Raw genomic sequence first — 21,314 nt, 5'->3', positions numbered from 1 at the left:
TAAGACTTCTTCCCACTGGATTGGCGCCTTCTCTTTTTGAGGAAAAGCCAGCCTCTTCAGAGAAAGCGAACCTAAGCAAATGGTATGCAAAGGTATGAACTTTGGGCTCTTGACACAATGTCATGTAATTAAAATGGAAATTTGGGGTGAAGCCCACGTCAAACCAAACCAAGTCATCTTGCGGAAGTAGGCAAGGTTCTCAGATAGCGTAAATCAATGGTAAGATGAATCATTGCGAGCGTGAGCTGTTAATAGCCGAAGTGACTGAACAGAACCCATCCACAATTCAAGCAATGTTGACAGGAGACAAACCGTTTACATAGCAGGCTATTTGCATAACTCATGCCTATAAAGCGGCAGTTCTGCTGCACAGTGCTGCAAACCACACACACAAAAGAGTAAGTTGCAGTGCTTAAAGAACTGAGCGAACATCGGAGTTTTCCACTTCCATCTTTAAAATGTTCCAAGGAGCCGTGCAGGCTGTACGCTTAGTACAAACATCATGCTTACTCCCGGGTTTTAAGCAATTATTGTTATGCGAATATGGATTCAAGCTGTGCCGAGACACACTGCAAGGCATTTTCACTTTCCCTGCTAGCGTTTGACAGGTTAATCATTAACAAAACTGCCAGGCAATTTTTTCCCCCTTACCGTTATTGCACAGATATATTCTCTCTTGCACACTGGGATGAAAGGGAGACAGAAATAAATTTGGCACAGCAACAGATGTTTTATTGCTCTTCGGAAAGTGCTATTCATCTTGCAGAACAAAGCAAAAAGGAAAAAGGAAAGGCACGCAAATCTAAATTTCTATTTCGCCATAAACAGTTGCAAGTAAGACATTTCCGAATAGCTCAAAGCAAAGATTTAATAGGCAATTTTTACAATCTCTGTTTTTTAAAAAAGACAACTACCATGTAGGGCAGCTGTTTGGGGTGGGTGGGGGGGAGAAGAACAAAGAGAAACACACTGCTTTTCTGAGCCACTTACTTTATAACCGTTCCTTTGGTGCCCCCTGCTGTTGTCAGCATGACTCTGGTGGTGAGGCTTACACGCAAATCATCCTGGTCCAAACCAAGGAGCTCTGCACAGCATTCCAGAGACTGGCTAGATTTATTCTTCAGAGTGCAACCACCTATTTTTTAAAAGCAAGAGCAAAAGGGGGGGGACAGTTAAAAAGTGGGTTAAAAAAAAATTCATTAAAGTAAGGAACCAGCAACTGCCTACAAAGTCCTTTTCATTATACAGCTACTTGTAACACACAGCACAAACTATTCCACAAAGCATGAATGAACAAAGCAGAATCACACACATAATAATAGGCATATCTCTTAAGAAAAAAAATACCGTATTTTTTGCTCTATAAGACTCACTTTTTCCCTCCTAAAAAGTAAGGGGAAATGTGTGTGCGCCTTATGGAGCGAATGCAGGCTGCGCAGCTATCCCAGAAGCCAGAACGGCAAGAGGGATCGCTGCTTTCACTGCAAAGCGATCCCTCTTGCTGTTCTGGCTTCTGAGATTCAGAATATTTTTTCTCTTGTTTTCCTCCTCCAAAAACTAGGTGCATCTTGTGGTCTGGTGCGTCTTATAGAGCGAAAAATACGGTAAATCGCCACACACAAACAAGGAATCCTCTGTGTTCCTTTGCTGAAGCGCACCAACTTTTCACCAAAGCAGCAACACTGCTTGATGCAAAATGAAACAAAAGTTACTGATCTAACCAGAAGTGCTGCCAGCTTCTTCAAAATCAATATTCCCGAGGTGTAGAACGCCAGCCACCACCCGGAAGAGATCCAGCTTCTCTTCATCGTCTAAGCCAATCTTCTTCATCGCAGTGCACATTCTGTTAAAGTCTCCGTGATCATCGAGCAGAGGATCTTTCAGGGAGCCTGATTTCAAGTACTATAAAAGCAAAACAAAAGCAGTCTCAAAATGCTTGGAACTAATATTTCCATTGGTGAACATCCAGCCAAAAGTGTATTTGATGGACAGAGCTCAGAAATACCACACATAAAAATTAAGATTTGTGTTGAATGTGGAGAAAGGAGTATATGGGGCAGAGTGATTTGAAACTTCACAAAGATCTACTAGAAGGATGTATGGAAGTAGTGTTAACCAGAGACAAAATGTGTGTGTGTGTGAATGCTTTGATTTTATTTGAGAAGTATCTTCTTGTTTAGAAAATCTTCAAGAAAACAGCCCTTAAGAGTGAGGGCAGGAATTACTGTCCTCACTCTGAATTGGCTTCATAGCATTCTGACAGGGTAGCGTGACACTGTCACGGATGCTACATGATCCTCAACTGTTTGCTGTCACATAATCAGGTCAAAGCAGCCTGAGAAAGCAGTCAAACATTTCAGCAGTAATCAAGTAGCTGCATAAGGAGGAGCCAGGGCAAAGGAAGTTGCCTCACACTAATTCAGATCATTGGTTGATCTAGCTCAGAACTGTCAAAGCTGACTAGGAGCTCACTCCAGTGTTTTGGAAAGGAATCATTTGCAGGCCTACATCGAAATGTCAAGGGTTGATCTTTGAATGAGTTCTAACACTGAGCTACAGGCCCATCCTCATTTTGGCCCCCATAAAATGGAACAAAAATGTCTGCTTGCGAACATTTGGTTCAGGCCCAATGTTAACATTCCTCAGTCTTGGCACAAGAAAAGTCAGGCGACAGCAATATACGTAGATTATGAATGAAGTGTGTGATCATAAAATTCAGCAGAAAAACAAACACTGGTCTGGCAAACAGAACTGTGTATAGAAGTCCATAGCCCAGTTCTTATGAACTTTTATAGTGCATAAGAATTCACCAGGCAATGGGTTCTTTGTGGGGAGGGAAAGTTACACACAGTTATGGTTATTCAGCTGTTTTGAGTTCAAACATCACACACCACCACCACCTCTAAAATCTAACCATTTTAACTAAAAAGCAAGCTACTACATGCAAGGGTGTGGGGAAGCATGCAGAAAAATAATCCTTAAATCTTAAAAGTTCACTGTAAACCCAAAGAGAAGATGCAATTTGACTTGCATTGTACCCACTTTAATCCCAAACAAGGGAAACACTGATCTAATCATCTAAGAATAAAAATGCTAACATGCATCTGAAAAATTCACATCACGTAGCAATTTAATGAAATTAAAATTTCAAATTATACAAAGTGATCACCTCATCTTCCTGATAGGAAAAGGATAAAAATAATGTAAGCATTAATTGATTACTCCGCTTACTATTATTAAAACATGTTCAAGGAGGTTTAAAGATGAAACAACAAAGATGACTTATACAATGGAATAGCTTGATGAAAGAGAATAACTTATAGTTAGAAAGGGCAGGTGACATTCTTAGGAATCAATTCCAAGATCCATACTGAGATCAGAGACTATATATTTGTTTAAAACCGAAGACAGAATTTGCATTCTAATATACCTCTGAAAATAGGTCATCCTTCAAGATCACATATCTATATTTAAAAGGATCCCTGTATTTACAAGATGGATCTTCTCTTCATTTGACATTAACAATCCCTTCAAGTTTTTGACACCAGGCTCATTCACATGGCTCTTAGCCCACAACAACCAAAGCTTTTGATCAGTACAGGGGTCAAGTAGATGTAAAAGACACATATCACCCACTGAACTGAGAGGAAGTTAGTTTCTTCACATGGCATCCACATAAGATGGACGGGTGGAAGGAAAAAGAAAAGTCAGGGCTCCCCGCACCTTTAACAGTTGAACTGAAGAGGGAATTTCAACAGGTGAAGTTTGTGACACAGCAGAAACCCTATCCCCTTTTTTCACCTGACCACCCTTCACCCACACCACAGCTGTGAGAGCATGTCTTACGTCAATGATGGCCAAACTTGGCCCTCCAGCTGTTTTGGGACTACAATTCCCATCATCCCTGACCACTGGTCCTGTTACCTAGGGATGATGGGAGCTGTAGTCCCAAAACAGCTGGAGAGCCAAGTTTGGCCATCACTGTCTTATGCAGTCCATGGCTAAAAGTTTATTTAAGACCCTCAAGTGTCACTGGTCCAAGCAGTTGTGTGAATAAATACATAGTTATAAAGCAATGCCCACCCATGGCTAAATGAAGTTGGTTGTGCATTCTTTATATGACTGATCCTTTGGAGAGAATACTGTCATTTTTATTTAATTTTTTAAATTATTACTTATAATAGTAATAAAAATTAATGTCTCCGCACTACATAGCGATACTAGGAGTTGGGCAAATTACTTGATTGGACATTGCAACAGCTCCAAGTTACCACAAACAGATAAATTAATAAATTATCCTAAAGGTGCCAGTACATAAGCTAACTGTTCTCCAATGTGCTTTCTGGGGTACGAATATAAACCATTCCTACATGCCCAAAGAGCTTTGCACGTTACAGAGAGAAACCATGAGTAGCTACTAACCTAAGCCCATTTTAGGCTTGTGGTACCAGCACTTCACTATAAGCCTGATGCTATGCTGCCATATTAGCGATAAAACACTGACGTGGCAAGAAGATTTGCACTGAAAAAGGGATTTTTTTCCCCTCTTGCCTCACTAGCTAAGACTTCATGGCAGCCCCCTTGTAAGAGCAACCAATAAGGGACCACAATTGCAATTGTTGTGGGCACTCACATGGGGAGTGAAGCATTTCTGTGAACAGGTACCCACCTGGAGGCTATATACTGGCGATGACTAGGGAGTGGGGAGGTAGGGAAATCAGGATCAACAACCCAGCCCAATAGGATACCTTTATTGAATTTTGCTTTTCTGCTTCTTTAGTTTACTGAGACCAGCATTACAATATACACTCTGTACGTTTGGGCTTCTGCAGGTATTTAAACTCAACAATGTAGTGAAATGTTAAACTACACAGCAAGCAAAAAATACCTGCTGTGTTGTTGTTTAATTTCTTTAAATAGTCAGATTGGGGTGGGGTGGGGAATCCAATTGGGTATTCAATTATAGGCCACTTTTCCTAAAGAATGTGTGCCAACGAAATTTCAGTGGCTACAACTTGGGCACATAGGCAAGAACAGAACCTCCCAAGATTAACCCATATATACATGAATAAAAGTTCGGTTCATAAAGGGAAGCCACAGCTGTGACAATGGGTCCTAGTTGAAATGCCCTTACATAGAGCAGTGGATAGGTTTTCCAGCTGCACATTAGGATCTGCATGCACTAACAGATGGCTGCTGTCATTTTTGACAGTGCCAATCATTTGTCTGAAGTAGTAGTGGTGGTGACATTCAGTCCCTGTTCTCAAACAAGGATCAGTGCTGCCAAACTGCTTGCATACAAAGCAAAAATAAGTCCTACCATGTGAACCAGATGTGAAATAGCAGCAAGCGATGGCGGCAGCAAATGCTGCTGCTGCTTTGCAAAGTCTGAGCTTTTAAACATGAATGTAAAACATACGGAGTAGCTCTCATACCTGAGGACTTTTGCGGTTCTGTAAAATTTGCTTATCTGTTTCTTTGGTGGCAAAGTACTGAGTGCAACCACGATTCAAATACTGTTGTGAAGCAAAGGAAAACAAAAGATACAATTAACAACAAAAACTATAGAAGGAAGTAGAAAAATATGGTGTATCATCATCATGTTACAGGATGTAATTGTAACATCAGCTGGACTATCAGCTCCAGTCGTGGATGACTCTGGGGTTGCGGCGCTCATCTCGCTTTATTGGCCGAGGCAGCCAGCGTACAGCTTCCAAGTCATGTGGCCAGCATGACTAAGCCGCTTCTGGCGAACCAGAGCAGCGCACAGAAACACCGTTTACCTTCCCACTGGAGCCGTACCTATTTATCTACTTGCACTTTGACGTGCTTTCGAACTGCTAGGTGGGCAGGAGCTGGGACCGAGCAACGGGAGCTCACCCCGTCGCGGGGATTTGAACCGCCGACCTTCTGATCAACAACTCCTAGGCTTTGTGGTTTAACCCACAGCGCCACCCGTGTCCCTCTCATTTACATCCTATTATACATTTAATTATTTGAAAATGCAGGTATTATTTCTGGGTTAGATCAAGACTTGCTCTTCCATGAATAGAAGGGGTCCTATGTGGAACAGACTGATATCCAGTGGAAGTTCCCACCAGTGGATAGGGAGGGGAGATTTGAGCTAAATTCTTCCTATGCCTGCAGCCCCTCAGCACCACTTTCCATACTGTTCAGAAGAACAGGCCAACCTTTCAGTGCAGATTTTTGGGGGTGGGTGGGATGGGGAAATCAGCATAAATCGCCTCTTCCATTCCTCCAGCAGAAATATTGCATGAGCTGTTCATGAAACCTCTGGGTTAAACCCAATATACTTTAAAACCAGGACAGTGGAACAAATAGACCCTTAAAACGAAATTCAATCAGAGAAAAGCAACACCCATGGACTGTTCATAATACATCGCTACAGCGAATTGTATGGTAAAAATGAACTAGAGCAAATAGCAATTTTTTAAAAAAATAATTAAAGCAAGTCATAGTGGGCAGTATTTATGCTGATGGAATGTTTTGTTTTACCACGACGCTGAATTCCTTCCTATCATTTTGATCTGATTTCATATTATGTGTCAGCCTGCAAACCATCCCACGCCTTGTGTAACAGGACACTAACACAAATAAAATGCTTATATGCATGAAAAGATCTAACTGATAAAAAATAAGTTAAGAGGAGAATGCATCAATATGATGACAAGTTGAAGATTCAACCACTTTGGGCACAAAAATCAAGGTTTAGTACAGGGGTAGCCAACTTGGCAGCTTCCAGTTGTTGTTGGATTCCCAACTCCCATCAACCCAAGCCAGCAGGGACAATTGCCAGGGATGATGGGAATTGTAGTCCAGAATCACCTGGATGGCACCATGTTGGCTACCTGGGTTTCATGGCTGAATAACTTCACTGTAAGCATCCTGCAAGATGGAGGAAAGTGGGGAGGAAGAACAATCAACTCACTCTAAAATTATCTGGTGAATTTAAATAAAGTTTCTCTCTTATATCTTCAGAGGCTCCAGCACACAGCCTGTAGAAAATATGGTAATTCCTTTCTTCTTTGCCTTGAACGCAGATCCTCGATTTCTCCAGCAGATAATGTGACACAAATCCACCAACTACTGAATTCTAGGAGGGGAAAAATAAAGCTTTTCTGAATGAGGAAATGGTTATATTTAAAAAGATTTCCCAAATGAGATTACAGAAAGAAAAGGGAAGCTCCTGTGCAAACCTACCATGCACAAAAAAGTACTGATACCTTTTCATTGAAATGGATTTCGACAAATTTTCCAAAGCGACTACTGTTGTTGTTACGAACGGTCTTTGCATTTCCAAAGGCTTCTAGAAGGGGGTTGGCTATTAAAATAAGAAGAATAAAATGAAAGTGGCTTAATATGATTTTTTTTCCATTTGAAGCAAAGGTGGGGAGAATAACTATTTAAAGCACAAAAAAGCAAACTCAATTTTTAAATCCCTAAACGTGTTACTCTCTCAAAGAATTTGAATAAAATTACATTTTTCAAAATAAATGATAAGCAGATCATCTTATATATTTATAGATAAACACACAGTCATATCCACCCTTCCATCCTTTTTTCCAATACACAATTCAAGAAAGAAACCCTCAAGAAAATCTATAAGGCAAGTTAGACTTTGCTCCAGTTCTTAAGATGCTGCCTAGAAACGGTCAGCATTATCAGGTGAGCAAAAGCTAGCTTTGGACAGAAAAAAAAAGTCACACATTCAATAGCTTGTTTAAAGCAACTGCAGCTGCATCCCCAAACACATGAATTATCTCATTCCTTGAGAGAAGGACAATGCACAAGGCCTGCTAGCTGCTTCTGTGATCCCCAGATCAGGGCAACTATCTGATGATAACGGAAAGGACAGCCCTGATCCCATGGCTCAGCTACAAACACAAACAGAACCACAGGCCTTGCAACAAGCAGGTGCCTGGAATCTTGCCCAGACTATGGCGTTTAAGCTGCGCTGTCGCATCACTGGGACAGCAAAGACTGCACTCCTCCTTCAGCAACTAACCCAGCCATCAAAAACAATGCAAAACAGCATAAGCACGTGGCCACTTGCAATGGTGGACTGCTCTCCCCAGGGAGACCCCTCTGGCACCATCTTTATCTAGTTTTAGGCTCCAGGCAAAAGCTTTCTTTTTCACTTGGGCTTTGGGCCCTGGATTTGAAGGGTTTCTAAGTATCTTTGGCCTCTTCTAGTGTGGCAGGATCTGTAAGTCCTGTCTTTTATTGAGGTTTAAAAAAGTTTTTATTCTGCTTATTGCAGTTGGTTTTAGTATTTCTACTGAGCCTATGAGTTACTTCCACGAGTAAAGCAACTAATAACTGATACAAAATAGTAGTAGTAGTAGTAGTAGTAGTAGTAGTAGTAGTAGTAATAGGCTATAGTTTCCCAATGGTAAGGAATTTTCCATGCAGGGCAGGTATGAGGCAAATTAACAATATTAAGCAGATGCAGCCATCATTTGTACAAAACAAAGCTACCAATATCGCTCACTGCAATATCACCGTAAGGCAGGGATGGGGAACCTGAGGCCCTCAAGATGCTGATGCATCACAACTCCCATCATTCATCACCAAGAGACATGCTGGCATGCTGTTAAAGGTCCAGCACCAGTGGGGAGGCCCACATGTTCCCACACCTGTTCTATAATTGCCCTGCTTGACCAGACCACAGCTTACATAGTCCAGCATTCTATTTCCAACAGCAGAGGCTTCTGGGAAATCTTAAGAAAGGTATATTTATCACTGGCTCTGCTGTATCTCCCACCGTTTGGCATGTAATATCAAGCCTCAGCAGGGATGTTGCACTCAAGGAAGTCCCCATTTAGGTCCCGTCCTCCTCAGATTCACATTACTGCTACACACACACGTTTAGCTAACGCCACATTTTAAAATTGCCTTTGCCTCAGAAAACATTTATCTATTTAGTCCCAACAATGTTTTAGGAATTGGGAAAGGGGGGGGGGAGAGACAGAAGTACAAGCATTAAAAAGGAATTTGGACTTCTGTCTCTAAGGATATTTAAAGAAAACAAAAAGTACTGATCTCAAAATACCAAAGAAAAGCAAAGATGATAGCTGACAGCTCTCAACCAACTTTTTAGTTTTCTTGCATGTGTGTGTTTTTTCTTTTTTTTTATCCTTGATTTGTAACACAGAAAACAATTTGGGTTGGTAGGTGACCTTTCAAGCTATCCAATTTGTCAGGCAAACACACAAAAGAATCACAACAAAGACTCAATGTTTACAAGTACTTCAAATGTGAGAAGATTTTTTTTTTTTTTGGAAGAGGCTACAAAAAAGGCTTTGTGAACAAGTCCTTCTGTTGTAACAATGCAGCCACACTGCACACATGCATGTTAAGATGTGCAAAAGAAGACGGGTGCTAGTGTGCAGCAATGGCAGCTGTTCTAGGTAAGATTTTTTTTCCCCAGCTACCTCCCCAACCCTTTTGCAAAAAACCTCAAACCTCTAGGTAGCAGGGTTCAGGAACTGTGCAGCTTCAAATGCTACGTCCAACTGTCAGCCATGGATTTGGAATGCCTATGTATTTGACTGTTTTTAAGAGACACCGTTCTCAGGTCTTTCATCATTCACTAAAGGTGGACACATTGCTCTCTGTTTGACACTGGCTAGAAAGCAGGGAGAGAGGTGCTCAATCTAGCCCCAGTGCAATGTGCCCTTTCACAAAGGCTCAAATGGCAGGACTTCCCTTTTTTCTTATGTATCTAAATCTATCTTTCTTTCTGTCCATCTATCTATCTATATCTGTCTGTAACATCATATGGGACAATTTTAATTGCCCAGCTGAACAGGAGAATCTTACTCTCACATGTTATAATAAGCATACTGACTCATTGAAAATCAGGCATAAAAGAATTGAGAATGAAAACTGGCATAAAAGAATTAAGAACTGCAAGATGGTACCAAAGGTACGGAAGGTGGATGGTTCTATCCTTTGCTCTGCGCCGTTCTATCTTTTGAAGCCTTTGAAAGAGGGATGCAAATTTGGAGAAATTCTTTCTCGTAACCCTGCCATGGATTCAAACCTGCCGTTCGCAGAAGGAGTGCTTCTCACCTAAGCCACCTTCATATAGTCTCCATGCAGAGAACCTACAGGTGGGAAGGGGAAGTGGGACTGTGCCACTGGCTCCGCTCTCAACATTCTGCATGGAAGGCACTAGCCATGCTCCCTGGACATCCATGTGCTGACGGTTGCTCAAGCATGCACTTTCCCTATGTATGGACAGCCAGGGCAGGAGGTGGCGCTTGGCCAGTGGGACATGGCCTTTTGCTTCTTTAATCCATGCATAGTGTCTACATGTGGATAATGCCTCGGTGAGACGACAGTACAGAGGTGGGGGATCGTTTGCAGCCTGGGGGTCATATTCCCTTCTTGTGCAATCTTCTTAGACTTGTTTCTACACACGTTCATACATGGGCACTTTCTGTGCTGGCTCCCAGATTGTGGAATGCTCTCCCCAGAGAGGCTCGCCTGGCACCATCATTTCATGTTTTTAGCTGCCAGGCAAAAACATTCCTCTTTGCCCAGGCCTATGGCTATTAAATAATCTATGGCCTGTGAAAGTATGGCGGAGTGGACTGCTATTATTATGATTATTTTACTATTAGGCTGTCTCTCAGTATGTTTTTTATTATGTTTTTATCATTGATGTTCTGTAATGTGCTTTTAATGTTGTACACTACCTGGGATCTTCCGGTAGAGGGCAGTATATAAATTGAATGAATGAAATAATATATACTCCTCTCCAGCAAGAATGTAAGAGCTAGAGGCAGGATCATAGTTCAAGGGAAGACTTCGGGGTCTGCAGAGAAAGGTTTAGAGTAGGGTTTTCCAAAACTCGGTTCTCCAGTGGTTTGGAGTTCCCATTATCCCTGACAACTGGTCCTGCTAGCTAGAGATGATGGGAGCTGTAGTCCAACAACAGCTGGAGACCCAAGTTTGGGAAACATTGGTCTAGAGGGTGACTTTTGGCCTCAAGGCCTGAACCCATTTTTGCTCTAATGTGGATGAGAAAAGTGACTCCAAACCCAGATAAATTATTGTTCTCGTATGCTATTGCACAAGACTTTGCCCAAGCTCCAAAACCTTTCATAGCCCTCTCATTACTGGCTCACTCATTCTGTAACTCAACCCTGACACACTGCAGTGAAGAAGTCTTCCACTGGTGCTAGTACAAGAGTTCATAGAACAGGTTCAGGTTCTACTTCCACAGATAGTTGCTTTTGCATCCAAGGCCCTGAGTCTGGTGGCAGTATTTCTGATTTGGATTTAAAGAGAGAAAGGAATCATAGAATCATAGAATCATAGAGTTGGAAGAGACCACAAGGGCCATCGAGTCCAACCCCCTGCCAAGCAGGAAACACCATCAGAGCACTCCTGACATATGGTTGTCAAGCCTCTGCTTAAAGACCTCCAAAGAAGGAGACACCCCCACACTCCTTGGCAGCAAATTCCACTGTTGAACAGCTCTTACTGTCAGGAAGTTCTTCCTAATGTTTAGGTGGAATCTTCTTTCTTGTAGTTTGGAACCATTGCTCCGTGTCCGCTTCTCTGGAGCAGCAGAAAACCACCTTTCTCCCTCCTCTATGTGACATCCTTTTATATATTTGAACATGGCTATCATATCACATGGCTATCATATCATTTGAACATGGCTATCATATCACCCCTTAACCTCCTCTTCTCCAGGCTAAACATGCCCAGCTCCCTTAGCCGTTCTTCATAAGGAATTGGGAAGCTCATTCCCGATTCCTACAGACCATAACCATTCCGAGGTCAAATGCTGAAAGTGCCTACTGTTTGTCAACTGAAGCTTGAAAGAATGAGACACCCTCATATTTGGTATCTTGGTAAGATAACTGGGCACATTCATTAGTATACTTTCCAATACATGGCCTGTTATAAGGATGTTATACAACACCACATTTCAAAATGGCAGTGTGATACCTATTTCTTCCACCTCAGCTAGTTATTGTTAATTCATACAAATGAAATTTAAGCATGACAAAGTACCTTCTACAATTCTGTCATCAATATCTTGACCACTGCCATAGGATTCAGTCAAATACCTGCGGGAGAGAAAGAAAAGAAATGTTATCAAATATATGTTTTCATATTTATATAACCACCACAACCCCAGGAATAATTATCGAAGGGTGGCTATATAAATTGGATTAAATAAATGTCACCACTTTTGCATTACTTTACTTGAGGAACAGCAGACACTGCCATTCCCCTCCTTTCTCCCTGGTTTGTGGGCTGCATCCAAAAGTTATGCAAGTGAAATAATTTTTGTGCAGTCGGGACCTCCAAATTAAAACTACCTCTCCTAATAGGTGTGGAACTTTCCAGAAGAAAGAGTGTGGTGTGGCACCGGGATGTAGTGGAAGAGTGGAATTGGAAAAATCAGACAGACAAATACAAGGAATTCAGGAAGAATTCCCTGAGGGGTATGATGCCTAGGAAAGGGTTTTCAGTTACCTTATAGGCCTGCATTGGTGGGGGGGGGCATGGTTGAGAGGTTGGGGAAAAGCTGCTATATAAGCAGCGTTCACACATGTAACGTTTGGGTGGAACCCTAGAATGTATGTCCTGTGTCTGAAGAAACTGTTTTTTGTCGTAATATTTTTTATCCAATGAGACAGCATGGCACATTACTAGTGTCTTGGTACGGGAAGACCTCAGCTGAAGTTGACTCTGGGTCCATCACTGATTCTCAGCCTAGGCAATTTCACAGGCCCATTGGGAATGTAAAATGATGTTAAACCCATGAACACCATCCCTGAGTTCCTTGGACAAAGGGCAATAAAGAAAAGTAAATTATGAGTGCAATGAAAGAATCATGATGCGTATTTTGAAAGCTTCCTGTCACTAGGAAGTCTCTGGGGCAGGTGGGGCTCCCTGTACATAATGGAATCACCCTGGAATTGCCATCCATGCTGTTTTGTATATCTGAATTACACCCATTAGGAGTTTCACGATTTCTTAAGAGAGATTAAAACAGCCAGCACACAGTATTTTATTCAATGGTAATGTTTTCAACTAGATATACAAACCGTAAAACAAATTTAGTGTTTTCTGTCTTGCCAGCTCCGGACTCTCCAGACACAATGATCGACTGACTCATCTTGAGTACTTTCATATCACGAAATGCTTTATCGGCTGAAGTAAACATTTAAGAGGACATTAAAATGGATTCATATAAAACAACACAGATCAATGTTTTCATTAGCCTTTTGAACACTATGTAATGTTCTTGTGTAAGCATCATCTGAAGTAATGAAATCGCAATGTTTTGAAGTATTCACCTGAAGTTATTTACTTCCTGAGAATTCTTTCCAATACCAACAAGCAATATCATGCTAGACAGACAAATAATGCTACTTTATTTATTTACAACATTTATTTCCCACTTTTATACAATGCAATCTATAAAGTGGCTGACAAATATATGAAATTCGCATTTGTTGTTGTTTTTAAGAAAACAAACACATTAAAGGAACTAGGTCCAAATAGAACAGAAGTAAATAAGTAAAAAATAAAATGGGAGCTGAAAGAGCCCTCAAGCTACCTGTCTTTAACATGGCACCAAAATGAACAAAAAGTGGGTCAGAAGCAAATGTTGTTTTGGAGGCAACACCACTGAAAGCACCCACCTCACCTCCGATGGGGAAAGCCCATTGGATGAGAATTGTGGTTAATGGGCAAGCTCACATAACACATTGCATTAATGTAACCTGGAGACAGCCGATGTATGCACAACAGATTAAGACAGCTGGAGTAGAGTGACCATGTGGATCTAGGGTGTGATGCATCCACTCCTTAAAAAGCCCACTCTGGGTGCAATGGCTTGCAATAACTACTAGTCAGTTACCAATACTCCTTTGGGGCACAGACGTTGGAACAACTTCAGTTGTTCTTGGGTGACACTGATTATCTGGATTCATTTCAATCTGGGTTCTAGTTCTGAGACTGAATCAGCCTTGGTAGTGCTTTATGGAGAGAGGGACAGTGTATGACCCTGTTTTCCCCACTCAATCTCTCAGTGGTTTTTGATACCATTGACCACAGTATCCTCCTTGATCGACTGTGTGAGATGGGAATTGGAGGCGCTGTATTACAGTGGTCCTACTCCTATCTGCACAGTCAAGTCTAGAGTAGCATTAGATGCATGTTTTTCAACCACCTGTCAGTTCCGTCATATCCCCAGTGCTACTTAGCATCTAAGAACCTAAGGGTCCACTCGGGATAATCTGACCACTCTTCTCCATATATTTGTTAACCTCAAGACTGGATTGCTGCAATGCGCTCTATGTGGGGATGGCTGTGGCTGTGCTTCAGAAGCTTCAGGTAGTGCAGAATGCAGCAGCTAGACTGTCCCAACAGCATGCAACACCTTGGCTAAAACATCTGCACTGACTGGTCATATTAACCATGCCACTTTCAAGGCTCATATACAAAGCCCTGAACTACCTAAGGACCTTAACATGCCTTAAGGACTGCTTGAGCCCTTATATCCCAGCTTGATCAGTAAGATCATAGAGGGGAATACTGTTAATTGACTCCTAAGTTACAGAGGCCCAACTGGCCTCTACAGGCCTGCCATTTAGCATCACTGGTCTCATGCTGTGGAACACTCTTCCAGCAAAGATTCAGCAGGTACCATCACTTTTTAGTTTCGGGCATACCTTGAAGATATTTTTAAGCAGAGAGGCCTAGGCAACTATTTAATTTTTTTGATCAGCCATTTAAACCATTTTGTACTGTTTTATGGTGTTTTATATTTTACTGCATACACTACCGTGTTACGTTGCACGAATCAGGGATATAAAAATGCTTCTATAAATAAATAAGCAAGCAAGCGGCAGCTAGATCATTTTCCTATCAGACCATACAAAGCAGGCACACCAAACAAGGTTAATGAAAGGCACTTCTGGCTCCAGATGCTATGCAGGCATCCATGAGTGGACCTAATCCTTGAAGGAAATCATAATCCCAACAAGAACAAGCAAACTACCTTGACCATGTTCAGATGGACTTCCTACCAGTTCTCCCATATTGTCTCAATTCAGATTCAGTTTAATTAGACTTCCTAAAATCCATTACTAATACCAGGCACCATCTTAGGACACCTTAGTGACAGGAGACAATTACCCATTTTTCTCTGTTTAAAACAAGTGAGAAAACACCCTAATATCATGAGCCAAATAAACAACGGGAAAAAATGCATCAGGGTTGGAAGCAAAGGCAAAATGGTATACTACTTACCAATTGCGTAGACATGCGGGGGCAGTGTCCCCAGTGATCTACCCTGATACTTTTTAATCGCATCTGATGAGTAAAGTTTAGGTATATCAAAGTACGGGTTCACTGCTATCAGGATGTTGGCTACGTATGTCTGCCAAAAGAAAACATAAAAGAAAATCCATAACGGTGTTTAATTGATTTGGAATTTCTAAAGACTCTAGAGATCTACTACAAAATTCAAAATGAGAACGTGACTTTGAGATTGGACTCGTGTATGTCAGGTCAATCTCATTGCTTTAAGAGCCACTTGAATTCAGAACCATTTTGAATTCAAAGCATATATAACAAACGCATGTGTTTTTTAAAGCTGCATTTGTTAAACGTATAATCTGCAGTTAAGAACCTTTTCCAAAATTGTGCAATTATACACCAAGCAATGAAATTAACAGCAATAATTGTAATAACAGCCCAATGCAGACAAAATATGTAACTTAGGATTTAGGGGGCAGGAGTGCAGAAAGGAGGGGAAATGTATTTGATATAATTGCGTATCTGTTTCTGGCACCCTTGCAAAAGTTTCTTCCTTCTATTTCACAGCTGTCATTTGCCAGAGCAGATGGTGGGGACTATGTGTCATTTAGTCAGAATTCATTACATGCAATCAGGCAATCTGATAGCTACATAAAAGATTAAGGTGGCCAACTGAGCTAGGAAGGGTCAGAGGTGGCATGTGCTTCTTTTGTTTTGTTTTTTAAAGGAAGGGGGGAAATGCATCTTTGCTATTAACATGCCATATTCTTGTAATTCAGGGGAAGAAGGAAAACATGTAGAAAGGGGCTGTGGGGCCATACTTTATAAGCATGGGCCATCAGAAGTAGAGGTTTGCCTCTTCACACACAGGTTCCCCTGGATTCTGGAGCGTGGCTTGAGCCGTTGTTTGTGACAAACACCTCTACCTCCACATTTTACAAGTCAGTACAGTACTTACATAAATTCTGTCCTTACTGTATCGAACTTTTACATTGTGTAGGAGTGTAGCTTCATTTAAATACATTAGCGAACCTACAAGGAAAGCAGAGTGATGTTTTATAACACAGCACACACACTTGTTCCAGTTTTTATTACCTTTCTTCATCTCCAAGTAGTACACAGAAAACAAATGCTCTCCCCAGAGAAGCTCGCCTGGTGGCTTTAGGCAGCAGGCAAAAACAACCCTCTTCTCCTAGAGCTTTGGGTAATTAAACAATCTATGGCCTTTAAAACTTGGGGGGGAGGGGTAATTGTTTTGTTTGTTGTTATGCTGTATATTTTTTTATTTAAAAAATATATATAAAAATAAACTTTTAAAATAAAATATAAATATAGAAATAAACTTGTTTATTTAATAAAAAATAAATACAATTATTATTATTATAATACACTCAGGCATAATATGTTTTAAATGGTACCTAAACATACGCAGGCGGCGCTGTGGGTTAAAGCCTCAGCGCCTAGGACTTGCCGATCGAAAGGTCGGCGGTTCGAATCCCTGCGGCGGGGTGCGCTCCCGCTGCTCGGTCCCAGCGCCTGCCAACCTAGCAGTTCGAAAGCACCTCCGGGTGCAAGTAGATAAATAGGGACCGCTTACCAGCGGGAAGGTAAAAGGCGTTTCCGTGTGCGGCTCTGGCTCGCCAGAGCAGCGATGTCACGCTGGCCACGTGACCCGGAAGTGTCTCCGGACAGTGCTGGCCCCTGGCCTCTTAAGTGAGATGGGCGCACAACCCCAGAGTCTGTCAAGACTGGCCCGTACGGGCAGGGGTACCTTTACCTTTACCTTAAACATACATAGTGAGCCCTTGGGGGGGACACAAAAAAATTATGTTCCTCTCTTGGAAACACACCTACAATACAGCATATCAGCTGAAATGGCAAGACTGATGGGAAAGATCAGAAATCAGGAAAACCAATTTGTGAAAGACTGGATTATATTTTCAATATATTTGAGAGACCACTGTAAACAGTTGAAATCATTGGTAGGAATACAATGAAACTTGTAAAGTAACATGAACTTTTTATATGATAGATATATAATAGATAGATTACAGTAAAAGATGCAAGGGGGGGGGGTCAGAAATTGAACCCATGGAGGGATGGAGGGAGGTTTGAAGGTTCGAGAGAACTTTGTTCTTTTTCTGTTTCTTTTTTGTGTGTATAATCTTTATGTAAAACTAATTTTTAAAATATTATTTTTTAAAAATGGAAACATACCTACAGGAATGAGCCTTACTTTTTGAATGGCTGTAGTACAGGCCATGATGTGTACAGTGAGAGCCAGGAAGCAGCAACAGCACTCTGCTAGAAAACTACCCTAAACCCACATTTTGTGCTCTTGCACAAAAAGCTAGTAATAAATCTTTCAGCAGACTTTCTTCAATCATAGGCGGAAAGGAGCAGTTCAAAATAAAATGTTAGCTGCCCATTTGTTCTCCGGGGATATATTGGGATAGCTTTCATTCTTTCCCCATACTATCTAACATCTAAACAAGCCAGTCAAGGGCAACACAGCTGCAGTTCAGATCAAGGTCTGTGTTGCTTTATTCTATTTGTTATATTTCTGACTCAGTGAGCTATACATCACAAAAATGTGTCCCCTCTCTGAAAAGCAAACCAGGGTGAACAGAGTTCATGGATTTGCGCATGCAGTATCCCCACGCCCCAAACTTTTTATGAGCAGGAGGTTGAATCCAAATTCCAACCTCCACAAATACAAAGGCTGCTTCTGCCTGCAGTGTTGATCCAGTAGAGAGATCCTGCTGGCAAGAGGTGGGAGAGAGGGGTCTTTTGCCAATTCCCTCTCTATCCCCCCGCACCCCCTTGCAGCCCTAAGGATCACCTTCCATGCTGCTGGAAGGCTGCAAGAAGAAGAGGAAGCTATCAAAAGTAGCCTTCTTCTCTTCTGCTGGTGGGAGTGTGCCTTTGGTAGAATTCCACTTCAAGGATGCTCCCCCACCAGTGGCAAAGCCTGGTTCTGAGCCAGAGTGATTCAAACTAGGTTTGGGGCTCAAGACCCAAATCACTCTTTCAAGCAGAGTCTGGGTCACAAGACAATATGCATCTTGTCTTCGGATAAATATAGCATATGGGTTAACTGCAAAAATTAAAGATCTGAATGGGGAAATAAGTACAGCTGGCTAGCCAAGCCAGGTTTTACAACTTTCACTTACAATTATCTTCCACATCCTTCTTACTGTCTTCTTCTGCAGGAAAGACTTGGTTGATAGCAGCATGAAAGGTCTGTAATTGAAAAAGAAGATAATGTTGGCTTCTGCTATAAACTGAGAAGATATATGAAGAAACAATTTACATGAAAGCACTTTATTTAAAAACTGAGCTGCACGGGGGGAGAGGGGAGGTTCAGACATACCCAGTCAGTTTTTCTGACACACAGATTTCCCCAAAATGCTAATGCCATTCAAATATCAGAAATACAAAAAAATAAATTGGGGAACACTACAGATTGAGGATACTGCATTTGTGTTAATGGTCATGAGTTTCTACCTAAGAAGTATGGCAAACATACGGCAGCACATGGCTTAGTCCCATCTAGATTGAATTATTGCAAAGCTCTCTACTGGGGCTTCATCTGAAGAGTCTTTGGAAACCTCAGTTGAGCCAGTGTGCATCTGCAAGGATGTTGGAGATGACTGACCATTGGTCCATATTACCTTCCCTTGTCCTCCTCAAGTTAGGCAAGCCAAGGTATCTTTCTTTGATTTCAAACATCCTGGATGTTTCATTTAATTGAGCAGCAAAACTGTTATATTTTGCCTACATCTACACTTGACTATCCAACTTGTGATGTTGCAGGTTGGGTTAATAAAGACTTTAAATGTAATTCAGCCTTCAGAAACATTCCAGTTAAAACAAACTGCAACCATGCACCACCATATCAAATATTTTGTCGACTGCGGGTTACACACAGAACTGCTACAACAACAGAACTGCTAATAATAACACTTGGTAGGCCCCAAACCCTTCTACTCATCCACAAGGTTTTTGAAACTGCCCTTCTCTAGAGCAAGCCCACAACACCTCTGGAAGCCCTCCCACAAGGACCTCAGCATGGCACCCCATGTGTGCTAGAAGCTGCTACAAGAAAGGACTAGTGTCCTCTTCCCTTTGTGCAAATTGTAGACGTTCCATCAAAGAGAAGAGAGGTGGGAAGTTTATGTGGGTGACATTCTATGCAAACTTGCAACTGGTTGAAATGCAACCAATTTATTTTAAACAAGCAATTACAGGTCAGTGCAAACATTAAAATAAACATATGGTTCCGCTGAGATCAAAAGAGGATCAGTTTTGTCAAGAAGAAAGCAGACGGCAGAGGGGGATAAAGAGCTCGTGCTAAGTAAGACATATAGACAGTCATAATATACTAGATCCCTTAGCATACTTTTTAAACACATATCCTAGATTACACATGTATATTTGCAGTGCTTGAGCATGTATTTTTACTTCTGTGTATCAGCTGCCCCTCTCACCAGGGTACAGCTTTACTGAAAATGGTTTTCAGACACCTCACATCTGAGATTCTTTGAAAAATAATTCTTAAAAAGACATTAGAATTAAAATAAATTATAAATAAAGGGTATCAGTGCCATCCACTTAAAAAGTGATATCCAAATAAAAATGTTTCACAAGGCTTCACAAGTTGACTTTCAGCACAATTCAGTAAAATTTAGCTATGACCAAGTCCCATTAAAATAAATGTGATTTAAGCTACGAATGAATGTCCAATTCTATCCCATTATCAGAGATCTCTTGATTTCCAAAAACATACCACTTATCTGCAATGCTGGTTGGGATTCAGCCAACATGTTAATCACATTAATTTTCATGGAGAAAAATAAAGTTTAATTTAATATAATATCAAAATACCATGTGACATTTATATAGGATTTCCATATTTTCAAGTTGCTTCACTTACATTATATTGCAGAAATCCTTACAATAACCCCATAAGGTAGATTAGTATTATTTACCTGCAGAAACAGGACTAAGACCAAGAGAATGGCTTGCCTCAGGAGACCTAGTGAACTCACGGTCCTACATGAACTCACAGACACAAAATGGTTCTTAGTGTGGACTGCTCTGGTCTAGGTCCAGTGAGGAAAAAGTGTATTAACAGCTAAATAAGGCTCAAATGTGGACAAGCCCATGTCTCATGGCAACACCTTCTGGAAGCCTGCATTTACTAAGAAATTGGACATATTTACAACACCCTCAACATTTTCTTGAGTCAAAATGAGAGTACCCCTAAACATTTATTTAGAAAAAAGCACTGATTATGCCTGAGGAAAACCCACCAACTTCCTTCTCACCGGACTTCTTCCTTAGGAGACATACCTAGCTTCCCTGGCAGAAGGAAGCCTGTGGCTTCACCTCTTGACCTACAACTAGGATTTCCACCAACCATCAATGCATTATTATTTGTTTTGCAGTCTTACATTCCAAATTTAGATATACAAAGGGTAAAAATAAATAAACCTACAACCTATTGATTTTCTGTACATTGTTTACCTGTGCCTCATGGATTCTTTGTGAGTCACGCAACAGGAACAGTTGCTTTTTAAAAAAACTGCTACAAAATAGCAACCTTTTCAAAATAATAACCATATTTATTAATAGCATTACTAACTTCAGGGAACTCTAGACATTATTTTAACCTCTGGCCCTCCAGATGTTGCCCAATTACAACTACCACCTGCCCCAGCAAGTGTGGTCAATGGACAGAGCTGATGGGAGTTGTAGTTCGGCAACTTTTGGAAGGCCCAAGATACTTCTAGTTGTATGACTGCAGCTGAAAATGGCAGCTAACTATCTAGCTTCCCCAAGTAACATCTAGTACAATTTGCCTTGTGTTACAATGTCACAACTTCCCACGTTTTGCACCACCAACAAACGATGGAAGGTGAGGGAAAATCCATATTGTGGTGTCACAATATGAAGTAAGCTGCACCAGGCATTGAGTCAGATTCCAACTTAGT

General features: G+C 41.2%; 1 protein-coding gene across 6 annotated transcripts in view; it reads right to left on the bottom strand.

Moving 5' to 3' along the window:
- MYO6 (myosin VI) overlaps positions 1 to 21,314 on the bottom strand; it is a 114,721-nt gene that overhangs the window by 58,494 nt on the left and 34,913 nt on the right. For all 6 annotated transcript variants that reach the window (XR_014561902.1, XM_083729964.1, XM_083729966.1 and 3 more), the window contains exons 3-12: positions 18,492 to 18,561; positions 16,277 to 16,350; positions 15,310 to 15,439; positions 13,098 to 13,203; positions 12,055 to 12,110; positions 7,245 to 7,342; positions 6,950 to 7,114; positions 5,436 to 5,516; positions 1,722 to 1,902; positions 991 to 1,135 (exon numbers count right to left, since the gene is read on the bottom strand). Coding sequence is in view for 5 of the 6 variants with exons in the window: in XM_083729964.1 (XP_083586090.1) it covers positions 991 to 1,135; positions 1,722 to 1,902; positions 5,436 to 5,516; positions 6,950 to 7,114; positions 7,245 to 7,342; positions 12,055 to 12,110; positions 13,098 to 13,203; positions 15,310 to 15,439; positions 16,277 to 16,350; positions 18,492 to 18,561 (1,106 nt within the window). In the remaining variant the exon portion in view is untranslated. The remainder of the gene's footprint in view (positions 1 to 990; positions 1,136 to 1,721; positions 1,903 to 5,435; positions 5,517 to 6,949; positions 7,115 to 7,244; positions 7,343 to 12,054; positions 12,111 to 13,097; positions 13,204 to 15,309; positions 15,440 to 16,276; positions 16,351 to 18,491; positions 18,562 to 21,314) is intronic.

Source organism: Podarcis gaigeae (assembly GCF_964106915.1).
Source record: "Podarcis gaigeae genome assembly, chromosome: 3".
Taxonomy (NCBI): domain Eukaryota; kingdom Metazoa; phylum Chordata; class Lepidosauria; order Squamata; family Lacertidae; genus Podarcis; species Podarcis gaigeae.
The sequence above is the reverse complement of the archived record's forward strand: the minus strand, read 5'-3'. Positions and strand labels throughout refer to the sequence as shown.